General features: G+C 40.3%; 1 protein-coding gene across 9 annotated transcripts in view; it reads left to right on the top strand.

Annotated features, from left to right (window-relative positions):
* Nucleotides 1-18,005, top strand: part of PHKA2 (phosphorylase kinase regulatory subunit alpha 2) — a 311,493-nt gene that overhangs the window by 147,585 nt on the left and 145,903 nt on the right. For all 9 annotated transcript variants that reach the window (XR_011600403.1, XR_011600402.1, XM_070943836.1 and 6 more), the window contains exon 22: nucleotides 6,410-6,543. Coding sequence is in view for 7 of the 9 variants with exons in the window: in XM_070943836.1 (XP_070799937.1) it covers nucleotides 6,410-6,543 (134 nt within the window). In the remaining 2 variants the exon portion in view is untranslated. The remainder of the gene's footprint in view (nucleotides 1-6,409; nucleotides 6,544-18,005) is intronic.

The raw sequence follows: 18,005 nt of genomic DNA, 5'->3' as shown, positions 1-18,005 counted from the left end.
AGATTCTTCAGGTTGCTTGCATCTGCTTGCAGGCTCTTGATTTTCAACTCCAACCTGATTTTCCATTGCGGTTTTCCAATCGATCTTCTAGGGGCCTGCAGCTGTTGAATCCCCAGTTCTTCCGTTACTATGGCTGCTGTACTGTAGGCAAGCGGATTTATTTGTTCAATTGATGTTATCTGGACTGCTGCAAGTGCATAGTTCACATCTATCAGCAATGGCGCCAGATGTTTTCTAGGGACAGTCTTCAATGTTGGAAGCCTTCTTCTTTCTGCATTTATTGCAGCATGTGCCAAGATTTTAGCTTTCAGTTCTTGCTGCCTGGCATTGAGTACGCCTGGTGTTTCAATTATGACTTCAGGCCTTTGCTTATCCTGTTCTTACAAAATATCTGCATTTTTTTCGAATTCAGGCTGTTCAGTTGCTCCAGATGTTATTGGAGTATTTTCTGCTGCCACTCCAGTAGTCTGCTGTTCAGCAGTCTGTGTTCCCATTTCACAATTTTTCCGTATTTCTTCAACTTCACTGAGCACTTTGTTCCGAGTTATGAATCGTCACTGATCGGCTAATCATAATTCAGTTATCCTTGAGTCTGGGTATTCTTGTTTCCATAATTGGTACATCCTTTTTTGGTAGCCTCGTTTTTCTGGTTCTGCTTTGTAGTATCATTCCATTACATTGCGGTTCTCTGACATGGTGTATTTCTGCCGCTTCTGAGGTTCTTCATCTTCCAGTCGCTCTGTAAGCCCATGTCCTGGTTGCTGAGCTATGGGACCCGTGGCCTGTAGCCCACTTGTCAATGGATGTCCAGGTTTCCCAACACCCGACGCGGTCCTTGTTAACCCGGGCGACGACCGAGCTGGTATAGGCATCGTTCGGTTGTTTCACCATGATTCATTGCATGGGTTGTTGGGTACACTCAGTTCTGCTCCTCAGCCGAGACCTCTCTGACATGGTTGGACCTACTGGTAGTTTACATTACCGCCAGCACAGCTCTCAGCTTCATTGGAGCAGTTAAACCCCCCACCACATCAAGGCGGCACCCGTGGGTTGTTGTTGTTGTTGTTGTTGTTGTTGTTGTTGTTGTTGTTACTATTATTACTATTATTATTATCTTTATTCATTAACATGAAACTCAGTCAACTAAACATTCAAAAATGCATCACAAATACCATTGACTGGTGTTAATGGTTGATACGGGTTGCTGCCAGCGTCCTAGGTATCAACCAACTACCTTCTTAAGATGTATGATATTCCAAGTAGCATAGTTTTTTGCAGTTCCGCTGGTGTTATTGCAGGAAGCTGCAATTTGCTGTTGTATGTTATAAAATTCTTGGACATGGTACCAAGTGCCCCAGTGACAATGGGTATCACTGTTACATGTTTCATCCATAGCTGTGTAGTTTCAATGGCCAGGTCGTGATATTTCATGATCTTTTTCTTCGACTCTGGCATCTCCTGGTACCGCAGTGTCAATAAATTGTACGTTTTGGTTTTCGACAACTGTGATATCTGGCGTGTTGTGTTCCAAATGACGATCCGTCTCTATTCGAAAATCCCACAAGATCTTCACCTTCTCATTTTCTATAACTTTTTCCACTTTATGTTCCCATGACTTTTTGGATACAGGAAAGTCATATTTTTTACATAATGACCAGTGGATTAATTTAGCAATTCGGTCGTGTCTAGTTTTGTAATCAGTTTGTGCAATTTTGCTGCATTCACATATTAAATGTGAAACAATTTCAACTTTATGGTTGCAAAGAGCCTTGGTAGTACAGGGGTTTAAGGCACCCTGTTATTAAGCTTATTAAGACCAGCTGCCTGCAATTATTGCAGGGTTCGAATCTCGCCAAGGCTCAAGGTTGACTCAGCCTTCCATCCTTTCTAAGGTAGGTGAAATGAGGACCCAGTTTGTGGGGGCAATAAGCTGACTTTGTATAAATGTACAAAAGTATGAAGGCTATTGCTGAGCACATTGTAAGCCGCCCTGAGTCTTTGGAGAAGGGCGGCATATAAATCAAATTAAAAAAAAAAAAAAAATCCGCAGTTTGGATTGTCGGTGGATTTTTGTATCTTTGCTTTCATGGCATTAATTTGTAGTGCTTCTTCTTGAGCAGCCAGTATTAAACCTTCTGTTTCTTTCTTGAAGGTTCCCATCTTAAGCCATGCCCATGTAAAGTTGTCATCACATTTTCCTTCAATGTTTTTCAAGTGCTGTCCATGCAAAGCTTTGGTTTTCCATCTATTTAATCTGTCATCCAGCTGTTTGTCCTTATATTCTGCCTTTGTTTCTGTTGTTTTTATAATGTTCTCCATTTTCACAGCCTGCAGCTATTTTTCTATACTTTGGTTCACATAATCATTCAAACTTTGTTTTTCTTCTTCTACAGTTTGATGGATTTGCAATAGTCCTCTGCCCTCTAATTTTCTTGGCAGGTAACCTGCCAAGAAACTTTGTCACTTTGTCACTTTGTGGATGTAAAGCATCGTACATATTCAAAAGTTTGCGTGTTTTCCCCTCCAAGTTTTCCATTTCAGCCAAAGTCCAGTTGATGATTTTAGCTGAGTAGCCTATCACTGGAACTGTCCACATATTAATGGCTTTAATTATGTTTCCAGTATTCAGCTTTGATTTTAATTTTTTGCGGACCCTCCTGATGTATTCCTTTTGCGTTAACTCTTTGACTTTTCCATTCAAGATGTTATCTGCTTCCAATATGCCTTTGCTAATGCTTTTACTATGTTTCCATTTCCCAGTTCTATTCCTTCTATTTTTTCCATTTTTCCTTGCTGCATGGATAATATAGCACATTTTTCAAATCCAAAGTTCATTTTGATGTCGCTGCTTAACAGTTGAACTGTGTTGAGTATTGATTTAAGTTCAGTGGGGCTTTTTGCATTCATTTTAAAGTCATCCATGTATAGTAGATGGTTTATCTTGCCATGTTGGCTTGAGATTTGGTATCCCAGTTTTGTGTTTTGTAGGATTATTGTCAGTGAAATTAATGCGATGTTGAACAGTAGTGGTGAAAGTGAGTCCCCTGGAAGATTCCTCGTGTGATGTTGACTTCACCAATGTTCTCCCCATTTGCTGTTAGAACTGTTTTCCATTTTTGCATATTTGCTTTCAAAAGTGTACAAATATTTTTGCTGATTCCAAAGTTTTCCAGACAGGTGTTAATCCAGCTGTGGGATAATGAGTCAATCCATGCCATATTTAATTGATTGATTACTTCTTGTAATCAATCCATGCCATATTTAAATTAGTTTTTCTTTGTTTTGCATATTTAGTACCATTTTGCCAATTTTGCTGAGCACATTGTAAGCTGCCCTGAGTCTCCGGAGAAGGGCGGCATATAAATCAAATTAAAAAAAAAAAATGAGCAGCTGATCTTTTGTTCCTCTTGATTTTTTATAATTTTCTTTTTGTTCTACTGAATACAAGCTGTTTTCCATCAGATGATTGAATACTGAATTTGCCAGTATTCTTGTAAAATATTTGAACATTGTTGGCAGACAAGTAATTGGGCAATAGTTGCTTGACTCTGTGCCCTTTTCTGGATCTTTCATTATCAAGTATGTTCGACCAGCTGTTAACCATTCTTCTCTTGTTGCATTTTGAAGCATTTGATCAAATTGAGTGGCCATGTGATGATGGAGGCTGGTCAGGTGTTTTAGCCAGTATTCATGTAGTTCATCCAGGCCAGGTGCATTCCAGTTCTTGACGTTCGTTGCTTGTTTTGCAACCATGTCAGTTGTTATTGCAATATTTTCCATTTTGTTTCGTGTTGTTTGTTGTTAAATATCTTTGATCCAGGAGGCAGTCTTTTTTTTTTGGGAAAAAGTTTTATTTTAGATTAAAAATAAAATAAAAAAAAACACAACAACAATAACATAAAAATATCATCCTTAAAAACGATTATAGACAGCATCTCAATCGGTTAAAATCATGTCGTGCTTACAATTCTCCAAATCTCCTCATATAACAATTATTCTTTACTTAAACTAAAAATACATATTTAAACATTTCATATATGCTATCTCATCTTTTTTATCAAACCATTGATAAAATATCTCCCATATCAAATAGTATTGTTTATCTTCCTGTTCTCTTATTTCAAATGTCAATCTACTCATTTCAGCACAGTCCAACATTTTCATAATAATTTCTTCATCGGTAATTATCTTCTCTCCTTTCCAGTTTTTGGCAAATACAATTCTGGCTGCTGTTAAAATGTTCACAATTAAGTATTGTAATTCTTTATTAAATGTCTCTGGTAAGATTCCTAATAAAAATATTTCTGGTTTAAAGTCAATATGTCTCTTTGTCATTTTTTCTAATCACGTATGTATTTTAGTCCAAAATCTCCTTGCTTCCACGCATGTCCACCACATATGGTAATACGATCTTGGAGTTTGATGACATTTCCAACATTTCTCCGATTTGTTCTTAAACATCCTGGCTATTCTCGTTGGGGGTAGATGCCACCTGTAAAACATCTTATACAAATTCTCTTTATATGCTGTTGACATTGTCATTTTATAATTATGTGACCACAATTTTTGCCATTTCTCTAAATCTATAACCTATATATTATAGGTTATAGATTATCTATAACCAAAAATTTTTCCCCATGCTATCATTGATTCTTTAATTTGTTCTTCTTCCAGTTTTGCTTCAAGTAAATATCCATATAGCTGATCCAGGAGGCAGTTTTGTTGTGTTCCACTGGGTTTTCCCACAGTTCTTTCCAAAAGTTCAACGTTTTTTCTTTACATTTGTGAACATTAGTTTGGACTCGATTTTCATCAAGGGACCAGTAGAAGAGGTGTTGGTTTCTTCTGAACTGGACATTTTCATGATATTGTTTAATTCATTCTTTGCATCTTTCAATTTTCTTTGCTGTTGCTATTACACGTTGTTTTAGTTCTTCCATGATTTCTGTTATTGTTTTTTCCTCCAGGTTCTATTTATTCTGTAAACTATTTTTCAGCTTTTTGTTATTTAGTTTTCCTTCTTTCAAGTACTTCAGATTGCTGACATCCCCTTGAAGTTTTTTTATTTTATTTGCAAGTCAAATTTTCCACTTTGGTGTTCCAGTGGGTTTCTTTTTTGGCATTTTATAACCCAGTTCTGCAGTTATAATGGCGGCTCTGCTATACATTGGTTGGTTTCATATGGTGTGCTGGATGAGATGGACGTTAAAATGCCGTTCACAGCAGTTAGTAGATCTTTCACTTGTTTGCTATGCACTTCGCAAATGGTAGGTAGTCTTTTTCTTTCTATGTTTTCTTTGATGTGGGTTTCAATATTTTCTTTCAGCGTTTTTGCTAGATCACTTAGCTCTACACTTTCAAGTTGTTGCACAGGAAGATTTTCATCCTGTATGTTGGTTTCTTTCACTGGTTGGTCAGTTTGTTCAGGTGTTGGAACAATTTCTTTAGCCTGCTCATCATTACTTGTTGTTTTCTTTTTAGCCAATATTTCTAGATGTTGCATTTCCACATCTGTGAAAACTTCATTACCGACGATGAAGTGTCCTTGAGCCATTAATCTTTGTTCAGTTATGTCACTTTCCGGGTATTTTTCCTTCCACAGTTGCATCATTCTTTTTTGAAATCCCTTGGCTGTTGGTTCTGCCTGGTAATAATATTTGATAATTTCTCGATTTTCTTCAATTGTCCAAGTTTTCCGCTTTTGTTTTAGTTGCTTTGCAGTTGCACCCCCTGGTTCTCTAGCAGTAACAACTGAGCCCTGTAGCCCCTTTTTCAACAGATGTCCAGGAGCCACAGCATCTGACGCGGTCCTTATTGACCTGGGCGATGACCGATCCGGTGTGGAATTTTGTTGATTCCTTCTCATCATTAGTAATGGTATGGGCCTTGGTTGGTTCACGGTGGCTAAGCCACTACTGATCCAATTACAATAATCCCATAACTGTAGGAACTGCACCGAATAGCTGTCCAGGCCCAGCCACGACAGCCTAACTGCTTGCTTACTGGCAGAAAGGCAAGATAAGGAATGGGAGGAGGAAAGAGGCTTAACTGCCTGTTGGGTGGCAGAATCAGGAGTGGGGGGTAGGAAAGAGACTTAACTGCCTGTTGGATGGCAGAATCAGGAATGTGGGGTAGGAAAGAGGCTTAACTGCTTGTTGGGTGGCAGAATCAGGAATTATTAATAATTTTTATTATTATCATCATCATCATCATCATCATTATATTGCACTTCCTTGAAAGCATTCATGACTAATGTTCTACCATGTATCCTTATATGTTCTCCTTGACTTTTGTCATTTTGTATGCTTTTTTAGGGGGGGGGGGTTGAATAAATTTTTATTTTATTTTGAAAATTAAGGTAAACTACAAACTCAAAAAAAAATGTTTTGTGCTTTGTTTTGATTAATAGGAATCTAAGACTGCTCTTCATTTGCCCAAAGATGCTCATGGTGATTTGGATTGTGAGAAATTAATTGGGCAGCTAACAGAATGCCCTACTTTACATGACCAGGCTGATATATTATACATCTTATATCTAATAAAGTAAGTTTTCTTTTATATTCTGTAGGTGGTTCTTAATTTATTTTTAAAAATGATGTTCCAGAAAACTAAATATTCAGCTGTACTAATTTTTACGTGAGGTTGTCATTTGTTTCTATCCTGTTTGAAATTCTAACCTTGAAATTCCTGTTAGTATTGGTTATTTTACTTCCAGTTAACAATGCAATGTCCACTTAACAATGTCCTTGACTTATGACCGATTACCTCACAAAGTTACAAAAAGGACTTCTTCAGAGTTTTTCGGAGTTACAATGGCTGCATACACACACATAATCACATGAACACCTGTTGGGTGCTTGACAACCAGCTCACCTTTACCTCCATTTCCAGTATCCTGCAATCACATGACTGTGATTTGCAATGTTTTCAGTGTTTACTTCCTGTTATTAATTTTAAAAATGCCCCTTAGCAAAAATGGGTTAACTTAACAACTGTGGCATTTGCTTAACAACCATCATAAAAAACTGTCATAATTGTGAATTCAGTCTTGTGATGCCACGACTTACAACACAATAATTTATGACTGTAATTCCAGGGTCAATTGTAGCATAAGTCGAGGACTACCTGTGCCAATAAACTCATCTGATACATCATCTGGTTTTCACTAGTGGAGCAGCTATTTCTTTTTACAAATTATGCTGTAAGGTCTGCATCTCCTCTCTGTTCAAGAAAGCACGAACCGGTTGGCACCGCGGGGACACAGACGGGGAAATGGCGAGCTCCGCGGAAAACCCCGTCTGTCAAGCTGCCGCCGACAGGCCTTCGGACCTCCCCTGTCTTGAAGGGATAGGGGGACAAGAAGGGACCCCTTGGGCGGTCGAGAGGAATGGGCAGGTTCCTCGGGGCCGGAGGCTTTCCCTTCACACCGGCGGCAGTGGAACGACAGCCATGGCGGCTGTCCCAAAACCACGGCAACCGGGAACAAAGATCGTGCTGGAGGAGAAGTGGAGAAGAACAGGGAGCTTGTATGCCGGGTGAGTTTAACAATTACCCAGGCGGGAGCTGCCCTCAGATGTGGATTGCAACAAGTGAGCCCCTGTTTTAATAGCGGCTAACAACTACAGGGGCTAAAAGACAAAGGACCTGTTTGATAGAAAGCACTTATTATGACTGTGTGGAAATGGCTTAGTTACAATTTTTTAAACTATTTTTATTTTTTTTCCTGTGGATAAATGAGGCTAGGCTGATTTTGTGAAGTGAGACTGGATTATATCTGGGAGAGAGGAAGGAGAAGAGGAAACAACTATGTTTTAAAAGTAAAGACAAAAGACAAACGGTGATGGATAAAATAGCTGCTAACTCTGAAGGGAAAGTATGAATCCCAGACTATTTGTTAATTGAAAAGAGAAACTATGTTGCTTGTTGCTTGTTACTTGTACTGAATTGATACCGAGAAAAGACTTAGAGACCTTGGTTTATTTTTTTTTTATTTAAAAAGTTTTACAAATACATTTTCTCCCCAATTCCCCCCACAAACCCTCCCTAACCCTCCCCTCCCCCCATGACTTCCTCTAGATAAAATCCAAATCAAAATTACATTTTTTGAAACTTAAACTCCTCCACCCCTGTGTACTATTTATATCTTCATAGAACTCAGTTAATCTATCCCTACATAATACATTCAGCTAAAAGCTATCTGATATTTCCTAGTTTGATATTTATTCTGCACATAGTCTATCCACTTTTTCCACTCCCATACATAAGTCTCTTGAGTTTGATCTTTTAAATATGCTGAAATCTTCGCCATCTCTGCAAAACTGGCCATCTTCAAAGTCCATTCTTCAATAGTGGGCATGGCATCATTTTTCCAATATTGGCCTATCAATAATCACGCTGCTGTCACCATATACAATATCAGGTTTATTTCACCCAATGTAAAACCCTTAACTATACCCAATACAAACAATTGTGGAGAAAACTGAAGTTTTTTCTTCAAAACATTTTGCATAACCCACCAAATTTTTATCCAAAAAGCCTTCGCTTTCTTACAGGTCCACCATATATGATAATATGTGGCATCTAAACAATCACATCTCCAGCATTTTGGTTGAACATTAGGATACATGCACGATAATTTCTTAGGATCTAAATGCCAACTATAAAACATTTTATAAAAATTTTCCCTCAAGTTCTGCGACTGTGTAAATTTAACATTCTGGACCCATATTTTTTCCCATGTTTCCAACATCACTGGTTCTGCAAAATTTTGTGCCCACTTTATCATACAATCTTTAACCAGTTCATTTTCCGAGTCTCTTTCTAACAAAACATTATAAACCCTCTTAATATGCATTAGACCTTTCTCTTTTATATGTCTAACCAATTCTTCTTCATGCATCATTATATCAAGTTTTTGATCTTCTTTCCATCTCAATTGGAGTTGATTATACTGTAGCCAAGTTAAATTAATCCCTTCTTCCAACAGTGTTTCTAATGTCTTTAGTTGCCATCTGCCCCCATCCATAAAAAGAAGTTCTTTGTATAAACCGCCCCCCCGAGTGACATTATATTTGTATTCCACATAATATGACCAAGATCCAGCCATAACGGTATTTTGTAATCCCATTTGAGTCAGTGCTTCTTCCAGACTCTCATCAAAGAGTTCCTAAGTATGTGGCTTTTGAATACTTTGTCCACTTTGTTCTCGTAGAATAAATATGCATGCCAACCAAATTCAAGATCATGACTTTCTATATTCAATATTCCAGTCTTTATCCTTCCAAACCAATCGCTTGCATCAAGGCTGCTGCTTCATAATACAGTTGTAGGTTTGGAAGTTTAAGGCCTCCCCTTTCTGGGACATCTTGCCTAATTTTCAGTTTAACTCTCGGCTTTTTCTCATTCCAGACAAACTTATTCACTCCTCTTTGCCATTCACTCAGTTTTTATCACTTTTAAGCACCGGAATCATTTGAAACAAAAAAAAGAAATCTAGGCAAAACGTTCATCTTAGCTGCTGCTATTCTTCCAAGTAGCAACAGCTGCAGTTTTTTCCAGATCTCCATATCCTTTTGTACCTCTCACCACAACACCTCATAATTATTTTGAAATAATTTTGAATTTGAATCTGCAACTTGAACTCCTAAATATTTAACTTTTGATACTATTTCAAAGCCTGCCTTGCTTTCAAGTTCCTGCTTTCGAACTTGTGTCATATTTTTAACTATCATCTTCATTTTTTTCTGATTCAGTCTAAATCCTGATACCATACCATATTCTTCTATAATGTCTTTCATCTGGATTATTGATTCCATCGGCTGTGTTAGGGTAACAACCAGATCATCTGCAAATGCCCTAGTCCTATAATCTTCTTGCCTAATAACTATTCCATGTAAAGAATTTGAGTCCCGTATTGTATTCAGCAAGACTTCTAGTGTTAAAATAAATAACAATGGGGATAGCGGACAATCTTGTCTTGTTCCTTTTTCAATACTAAAATTTGTAGTCAAACTTCCATTAATAATAATTTGTGCCGTTTGTTGTTGATAAATTGCTGCAACTGCCTGTATAAACTGATCCCCAAAATCCATTTTTCTTAAAGTCTTTAATAGAAAGTTCCAATCCACTTTATCAAAGGCTTTCTCCGCATCCAAAAACACCAGCACTGCAGAGATCTGTTTATTCTTCTCAAGATATTCCAATAAGTCTATTATTTGCCTTACATTATCCTTCATGTATCTGCCTTCTATAAATCCTGCTTGATCATGATGAATCACCTCTTGAATAACTGGCATTAACCTGTTGGCTAATACTTTTGCAAAAATTTTGTAGTCATTATTCAGAAGAGATATTGGTCTGAAATTCTCAGGTTTTTTAAGACCTGCTTGCTCTTTCGGTATCAATGAAATATAAGCTGCTTTCCATGAGGGAGGTATTTTACCCCCTTGTTGTATACTGCAAAATAAGTCTCTGAGGTATTCAACCATTTCTGCTTGTAAAGTTTTATAATACACCGCAGTTAAACCATCCGTCCCTGGTGCTTTAGCTGTTTTCAGTTGTTTAATTGCAGCAATAATCTCCTCAACTGTTATCGGTTGACTCATTCTTTCCTTTTGTTCACTAGATATTTTCATAATTTTTCTTTCTTCTAAGTATTTATCTATAAGTCCAGTTTTTATATCATCTTTAGCATATAATATATCATCTTTAGCATATAATAGTCTAAGAAAGCTTCTTTAATTAATTTTTGTTGAAAAATTTCCTTTCCTCCACTCTCAATGCTACCAATAACCCGTGTACTCTGTCGTTTCCTCAATGTGTAAACCAACCATCTGCCCGGTTTATTAGCGTTGCAAAATGTATTATGTTTCGCAAATTGTAAGTTAATTGCTGTTGGTTTCTGATACATAATCTGTTCACTGGAGGACTTATGGAAATTTTGAAAGAAGAAATTAAATGGAATAATGGAAACTGAACTAAATAAAAATGATTATAAGAGATTATAAGAGAAAGGCGTGGCAACAAAAGGAAGACATGATGATACCATATATGGAATAGTTCCAGAATTAACTTTGCAGAACTTATAACTTTGATGACACTGAAAGGGAAAAGAAATACATTTGGATAGATTGGAGAAAAACAAACAATGGAATAAATCAAGTAACAAGATAACAAAATATCACATTTTGATTCAAATGGATGTAATGGTTATTGGGTGAATGATTAATGTTAGGAGATACTTTTCTTTCTTCTCTATGCTTTCTTTTCATTTCTTTTTTCTTTTTGTTTTATTATTTTCTCATTTGCTTTTTTTTCTTCCCTCTCTATTTTCTCTCTTTTTTCTCTCTAATATAATTGTTTAATTCTTTTTTTTGTTATTTTTAAACTCCCTTTTCCCTTTTTACTGATGTCTCTATTACTTCTTTATTTTTTTATTGTAATTACTATTGTTATTATTTTCCTTGTTATTACTATCACCACCTTGTTTTAATATATATATATATATATATATATACATACACAAATAATTTGATTAAGAAATAAGAGCACAAATGATTTAAGAAAAATACGATCGCTAGAGGCTTTAACTTTTTCTTAAACTTTGAATTTTTCGTAGATTCAATGACTTAGAAGACAAGGTTTTTTAAGATATTGGAAGATATTTGTTAAAATATATTTTTTATTTTAAATTAGAAATATGGAGGAGAATAAATGGAAAAACAATATGGGTAATATATTGTGAAGTAATTTGAAGCTAACAGATTGAATAAGAGAATAGGAGTGGAGGAAGGTATTATATTAGAAAACAGTTGAAACAAAGCTTGGAATTAGTTAAAAATTAAAATAAGAGTTAGGAGTGGAGGAAAGCATGAGCTGGAAAACAGTTAAAGCAACGCTGTGGACCAGCCAATAAACAGAGTTAGGAGTAGAGGAAAGCATACACTGGGTAACAGTTTATATGAACTGTGAACCAGTTAAAAATAAAAAGATAGGAGTGGAGGAGACTATACCTGGGGATCAATTGAAATATAATTGTGAACCAGTTAAAAATAGGGGTAGGAATGGAGGAAAATATGTGCTAGAAGACAGTTAAAGTAAAGCTGCAAACCAATTAATATATAGATTAGGAGTGGAGGAAAGCATATACTGGGTAACAGCTAAAGCTAAACTGTGAACTAGCCAAAAAATATAAAGTTAGGAGTGGAGGAGACTATACCTGGGGAACAATTGAAATATAGTTGTGAACCAGTTAAAAATAAAGGTGGGAGCGGAGGAAAGCACTGCTGGAAAACAACTATTTAAGTTGTAAACCAGTTATAAAATAAATATAGGAGGAGTAAAGAAGATAAGGTTGGTATGTAGTTAAAATAAGATTGACTGTGAACCAGCCAAAATAATTCAAGGTCAGGAGTGGAGGTAAGCCTTGCTGGAAAGCAGCAGATCAAGATATGAACCAGCTAAAAAATAAAATTAGGAAGAAACTTTACAGGAGAATAATAATATAACTGTGAACCAGTTAAATAATCAGATTGGAGTTATATAAACTACTAAGAGAAAAGGGAAATAAATTTTTGATAAGGGTTTTCGAACAGCACTCAGGTGCATGGTACCCCTCCTTCCTGTACTTGAAACAGACTGATGATCTTGGTGTGAGGGCGGTTTGTGGCTTGGATGCTTCTCGTTTCCCCTGGGTGGGGATCTCTTCCAGGCTCTCCCTGCTCAGTACTGGTTCCTGGCCAGGTTGATCTCCACCTCTTCGGCTAGGATGTACCACTCATGCAGACAGTTTAGGGCTCCTCTGGCTAGGCAGGCATGGTAGTCATTTTTTTCCAAAAATTGGGGAAAAAAATGGGAAAAAAAAGAAAGCACGAACTCTTGAAACTTCAGTATTTCAAAAGGAAACATTTATTGAAAAGAAAGTGATTGCAAGACAAAAGCATAGGTATAAAGACCCATCTTTCTTTTCTTGGAACAACACTGGGACAGCAATTTTTGGTCATGTTGGTTCGATGAAACCCCTAGCCAGGTTCTTATCTATGAAGGTTCTCAATTCCTCGAGTTCTCTGTGGGACATGCTATACATCTTGGGTTTTGGTAGTTTGGCTCCTGGGAGGATCTTGATAGCATAGTCTGTAGGATGGTGGGGGAAGGAGATCGTCAGAGCCCTCTTCGCTGAACACTTCAGCTAAGTCCTTGTATTCCCTGGGAATGCCCTGAGTTGGCACTGCTCTCCCAGCCACAGTTGTTTCTTTGTTTGGATTTCCTCCCAGTTCCTCCTTTCGGCCATCTGGTCCCGTCACTTCCCATTGGAATCTTAGGGTTCCCTGCTTCAAGTTTACTCTAGGGTTCCACTTCCTCAGCCAGAGAACTTGAGGAATTGAGAACCTTCATAGATAAGAACCTGGCTAGGGGTTTCATCAAACCAACATGACCAAAAATTGCTGTCCCAGTGTTGTTCCAAGAAAAGAAAGATGGGTCTTTATACCTATGCGTAGACTATAGAAATTTAAACACTGTAAGCGTAAAGGGCCATCGGACTGAGGAGAGGGGTTTCTAACTCCTTTATCCTAACCAAATTGCCTAAGGGGAACTTAGATCCTGCTTTGCTTTTGTCTTGCAATCACTTTCTTTTCAATAAATGTTTTCTTTTGAAATACTGAAGTTTCAAGAGTTCGTGCTTTCAATTTCGCTGAACACTTCAGCTAAGTCCTTGTATTCCCTGGGAATGCCCTGAGTTGGCACTGCTCTCCCGGCCACAGTTGTTTCTTTGTTTGGATTTCCTCCCAGTTCCTCCTTTCGGCCATCTGGTCCAGTCACTTCCCATTGGAATCTTAGGGTTCCCTGCTTCAAGTTTACTCTAGGGTTCCACTTCCTCAGCCACAATTAATGTGAGTCACTCATCATGAGTCCCCATGGCTATGACTAGAGGTTCTGTGGCAAAAGTTGCGTGCTCTTCCCCCCCCCCCCCCGACTGATCCGTCTAACTGGCAAAATGCTATGGGGATTTTTAGCTTCTGCAGATGGATGCCCAGTTTCCCCACCAGAGTTGGGCTAATTAAGCACTGGGTGGCAGAATCAGGAATGTGGGAGGAGGCCTACCTGCCTGTTGGGTGGCAGAATCATACTTTACTTCCAGAGGGGTGGGTCTTTCTTTATAATTGCAGTGCTCTTGGCTGACCAGGGACATTCGCAGGAGCCGGCGCTGCGCAAGGCAGGTTTGGCAGGGCAGCTGCCGCTCCTGCAGCGATGTTGGCTGGGCCTGCGGCCACTGGATCTGAAGTGACAGTTCTGGCTCCACCGACTGCTGCTGCAGCCTTGCCCCCCGCCCCCTGGCAATGATTCAACTCTCCCCAGACTCAAACATTTCCATCACAAATCTCATGACATGTCTCTTGAGTTGATTGTTCCCAGCTGGTTTCTCAGTCAGTTCTTGGTCTGACAGAGCTTCCAGCTCGTGTTTCCAGCCCAGTTGTCAGCTGCCGCAGGTGAGGGTGACTCCTCTGGTTCTGCTGTCCCAGTTGTCTTTCTTCCCCACTCCGATCGACCACCTGGGCTTCGTGGAGCCTTTCAACACAACTTCGATATATTTGATGGGGCAGATGTAACTGGCATCTGGCTGGGTGGAGGTAGAGGTCTCCCCCCAGCATTCAGCCTCTCCTTGCTTTGTTCGGACATTTTCCACCTCGCTGCTCAGACACTCCTCAACGTAGGTATAGCTCACTCCTATTTGCACGGCTGAGTGTCAATTATATCCCTCTGGAGCTGGACCCGCCCTCCTTCCTGCTCTTACGTCAGTCTTTTCACTCAGCCATTTGCGAGTGCATTGGAGTGTCTGTTTCTCAGCTAATATTTTGTCTAAATTGCTGTTTAATTTTGTTAATTTCATTTTGGACCTTTCCTGTTGGTTTGTGAGTCTTGCGCTTCGTCTAGCTTTACTTAGGTGACGCTAGTAGGTGCGGAACGGCGGTTCGGGGCTCCGGCCACCGTTCGCGGCTTGGATTTGCTGGCGGGTTATTTGATTTCGTTTTTTGCCGCCATTTGCTTGCCGCTAGGTTGCTGAGACTGACAGTGGTCTTTTTTCGCTTAGTTTTTATCTACAATCCTCACGGCTTGAGTCCCTGCCGGCTGGCATACTCATTAGCCGAATAGTGCCTACGTTTTATCAATTTTACTTGTGGCTACAGTCCGGCCGTAGGCGCTTTGTTTCGCCTGGCTTGTGACTCACTGTGGATTCCCTCATGGGCCGCCATTTTGTGTTTAACGGCCGCCTGCACTTTTTTGCTGTTTCGTTTGCGCCGCGACCTGGGCTTTGGTTTCCAGGGTCGCTGGCTTGACTGCAGGTGTGGACGCTGTCCAGACCTTACCTGCGTGTGGCACCTGTCTGGAGACGTTTGATTGACAGCATTCAGGGAAGTACCTACCTTTTATTTTCCTAAAAAAAAAAAAAACCCTTCATAAATGGATATACTGATTTTATTCATTATAAGAATATACATACCTGTATATATATAGATATATTTTAAAAAAAATTAAATTAAAAATTAAATTAATTAATTTGGAATTGTTGATTCACCCACGTTGGGGGTTTGTTTTTTATGGACAATATGGAGGCAGTTGCCCTTTCCTCAGACCTTGACAGGAGCCTCTCCCCATCTCCAGTTCCTTCTCCTAAACAGGCCAAGGGGAGGAAGACTAAGGGTTCCAAACCTGCGAAGTCTGGCAAGTCTTCTAAATCAGACAGGGATGCCCAGCGTAGACACAATGCCCTGGAGAAACAATTTTCTAAGGCACAACACCAGGCACAGTTGCTTGATTGCCCTCAACCAGTCGATGAAGAATTGTACCATAATGCTGATTGTGACCCTGTGGTCTCCCAGGATGTAGCAAACCAGGGTGGTGAACCTTGTGCAGACTGTCCATCCACTTCTAAAGTGTTGCCCTTGACCTCTGTCAACCAGACCTGTGTCAGAGTTAGATCAAGGTCCTCTAGCACTGCTAGCCACAATTCTCAGGCTTCCAGGCCTGCTCCTGAGGCTACCTTTACACCCACTGCAGCAGATCTCCGCCCTGAAGCGGGGCCTGCCTTTGGTCAGCCTGTGGATTTTCAGTCACTATTTACTCAGGCTATGTCCCACATATTTCAGGTTGGGTTACAGCAGGCGACTGGTATGTTACCTAATCCAGGTTGTGTTCCTGCTACTTCATGTCATATGCCGTCTACTTTTGGACAGCAACCTTCTACTTCTTATGGTCAGGTGTCTGAACCTGTCAAGGAGGACGATTTCCTGGAAGACTTTGAGATGTCGGATGATGAGGAGACGGTCCAGGACAAGCCTGCCTTTCCGGGATTGTTCAAGCCTTCATTGTTTCGTTCTCTTTTGCGCAAAGCGAAGGTTGCCACTAACATGGACACCAACCTAAATCAGGGTTCTGCTTCTATTCCACCAGGCCCTAACAGTAACCTGTTTAATCTGCCTCAGCCTGATTATGACTTTGTGCCGTGTCCTGACCTTTTCTGCCAGGTCATTCAGAAACCATGGGACCACCTCGCCTGGCTTTCTGGCCCAAATACTTTTGATCAAAAACTGTACGCCTCGGCCCCTGCGCTGGATGCTCTCCTGCAGTTGCCTACGATAGATGATCCCATAGCCAGTCTTACATCCTCGTCTATTCTGGTAGGTGAAGCCGGTGATGGCCTTAAGTTTGAGGATAAATGGGCAGAGATGGCATTTCGTAAAACACACCAGGCGGCGGCATGGGCCATCTGTGCTGCTACTTCATCTTCATTTTTCAACCGGGCATCTCTGGAGTGGCTGCGTCAATTGAGGGACAGACTTCCTCCTGAAGACGCTCAATTATAGCAGGATCTGGCTAAGTTAGTCGCTGCTGCTGAATATTCGGACGATGCGTCTTTGGATGCAGCTAAATTTGCTTCGCGAGCCTTGGCTTTGACAGTTTCTTCTAGATGTCTTTTGTGGCTCCGCAACTGGAGAGCTGACGCAAAATCCAAATGGCGCCTGACTGCTGCTCCATACAAAGGACCTGCTTTGTTTGGCTCGTCTCTGGATTCCGTCCTGGTCGAGAACAGGGATAAGAAGTAAGTGTTGCCCATGGCATTCAGACGCCAGGATAGGCGTTATTTACCTTATAACCGGCAGCCTTTTCGTCAGGACCAAGGCGCCGGGAGTGCCTCTTATCACCGATCATCTCAGTTCTCTTACCAACCAGCTTCAGACCGGGCGTCCTTTCGTGACCGTGGCCGCCGCCAATCCAACTTCAGGCACCCCTTCTGATCTTCTGCTTCCTGCTACTCCAGACGTGGCAAGTGACTCACCGTTCCTGGTACCAATTGGCGGCAAACTCCAGGCCTTTTCTCATGTGGCCAATTACCACCTCGGATGCCTGGATTGTCCAAACTGTCACCAACGGTCTCTGTTTGGAGTTCACTTCCATACCGCAGGACTTTTATATTCCATGCCCTTGGCCGGCTCAGCCTGACAAGCGTCTCCTAATTTCCCTCGAACTTCAACATTTGCTGCAGATACAGGCCATAGAACGAATTCCAGGGGACCAACTGCGAACCGGCTTCTATTCAACGCTATTCCTTGTCCCGAAAAGCTCCGGCGATTGGAGAGGCATTCTGAATATACGACATCTCAATCAACACATCTTATACCATCGGTTCAAAATGCATTCTCTGAAATCCTTGCTAGGTTGCATTCGACGGGGGGGATCTGATGCAATCAGTGGATTTGAAGGAGGCGTATTTGCATGTTCTCATTCACCAGTCGCACAGGAAGTACCTCCGGTTTGCGTTCGGGGACCACCATTTTCAATATCGGGCGATGCCGTTCGGCCTCTCTTCCGCCTCACGGACTTTTACAAAACTTCTGGCAGCAGTCGCGGCGTCACTCAGGGAGGTTCCTGTTCGTCTGGTCTGCTACCTCGACGACATATTGATTCTGTCATCGTCACCGGAACGGGCGATTCAAGACCGGGAGTTG

Source organism: Pituophis catenifer, unplaced genomic scaffold (assembly GCF_029215685.1).
Source record: "Pituophis catenifer annectens isolate HBS135680 unplaced genomic scaffold, rPitCat1.0.hap2 SCAF_4, whole genome shotgun sequence".
NCBI lineage: Eukaryota > Metazoa > Chordata > Lepidosauria > Squamata > Colubridae > Pituophis > Pituophis catenifer.
This window is presented reverse-complemented; position numbering and strand designations above follow the sequence as displayed.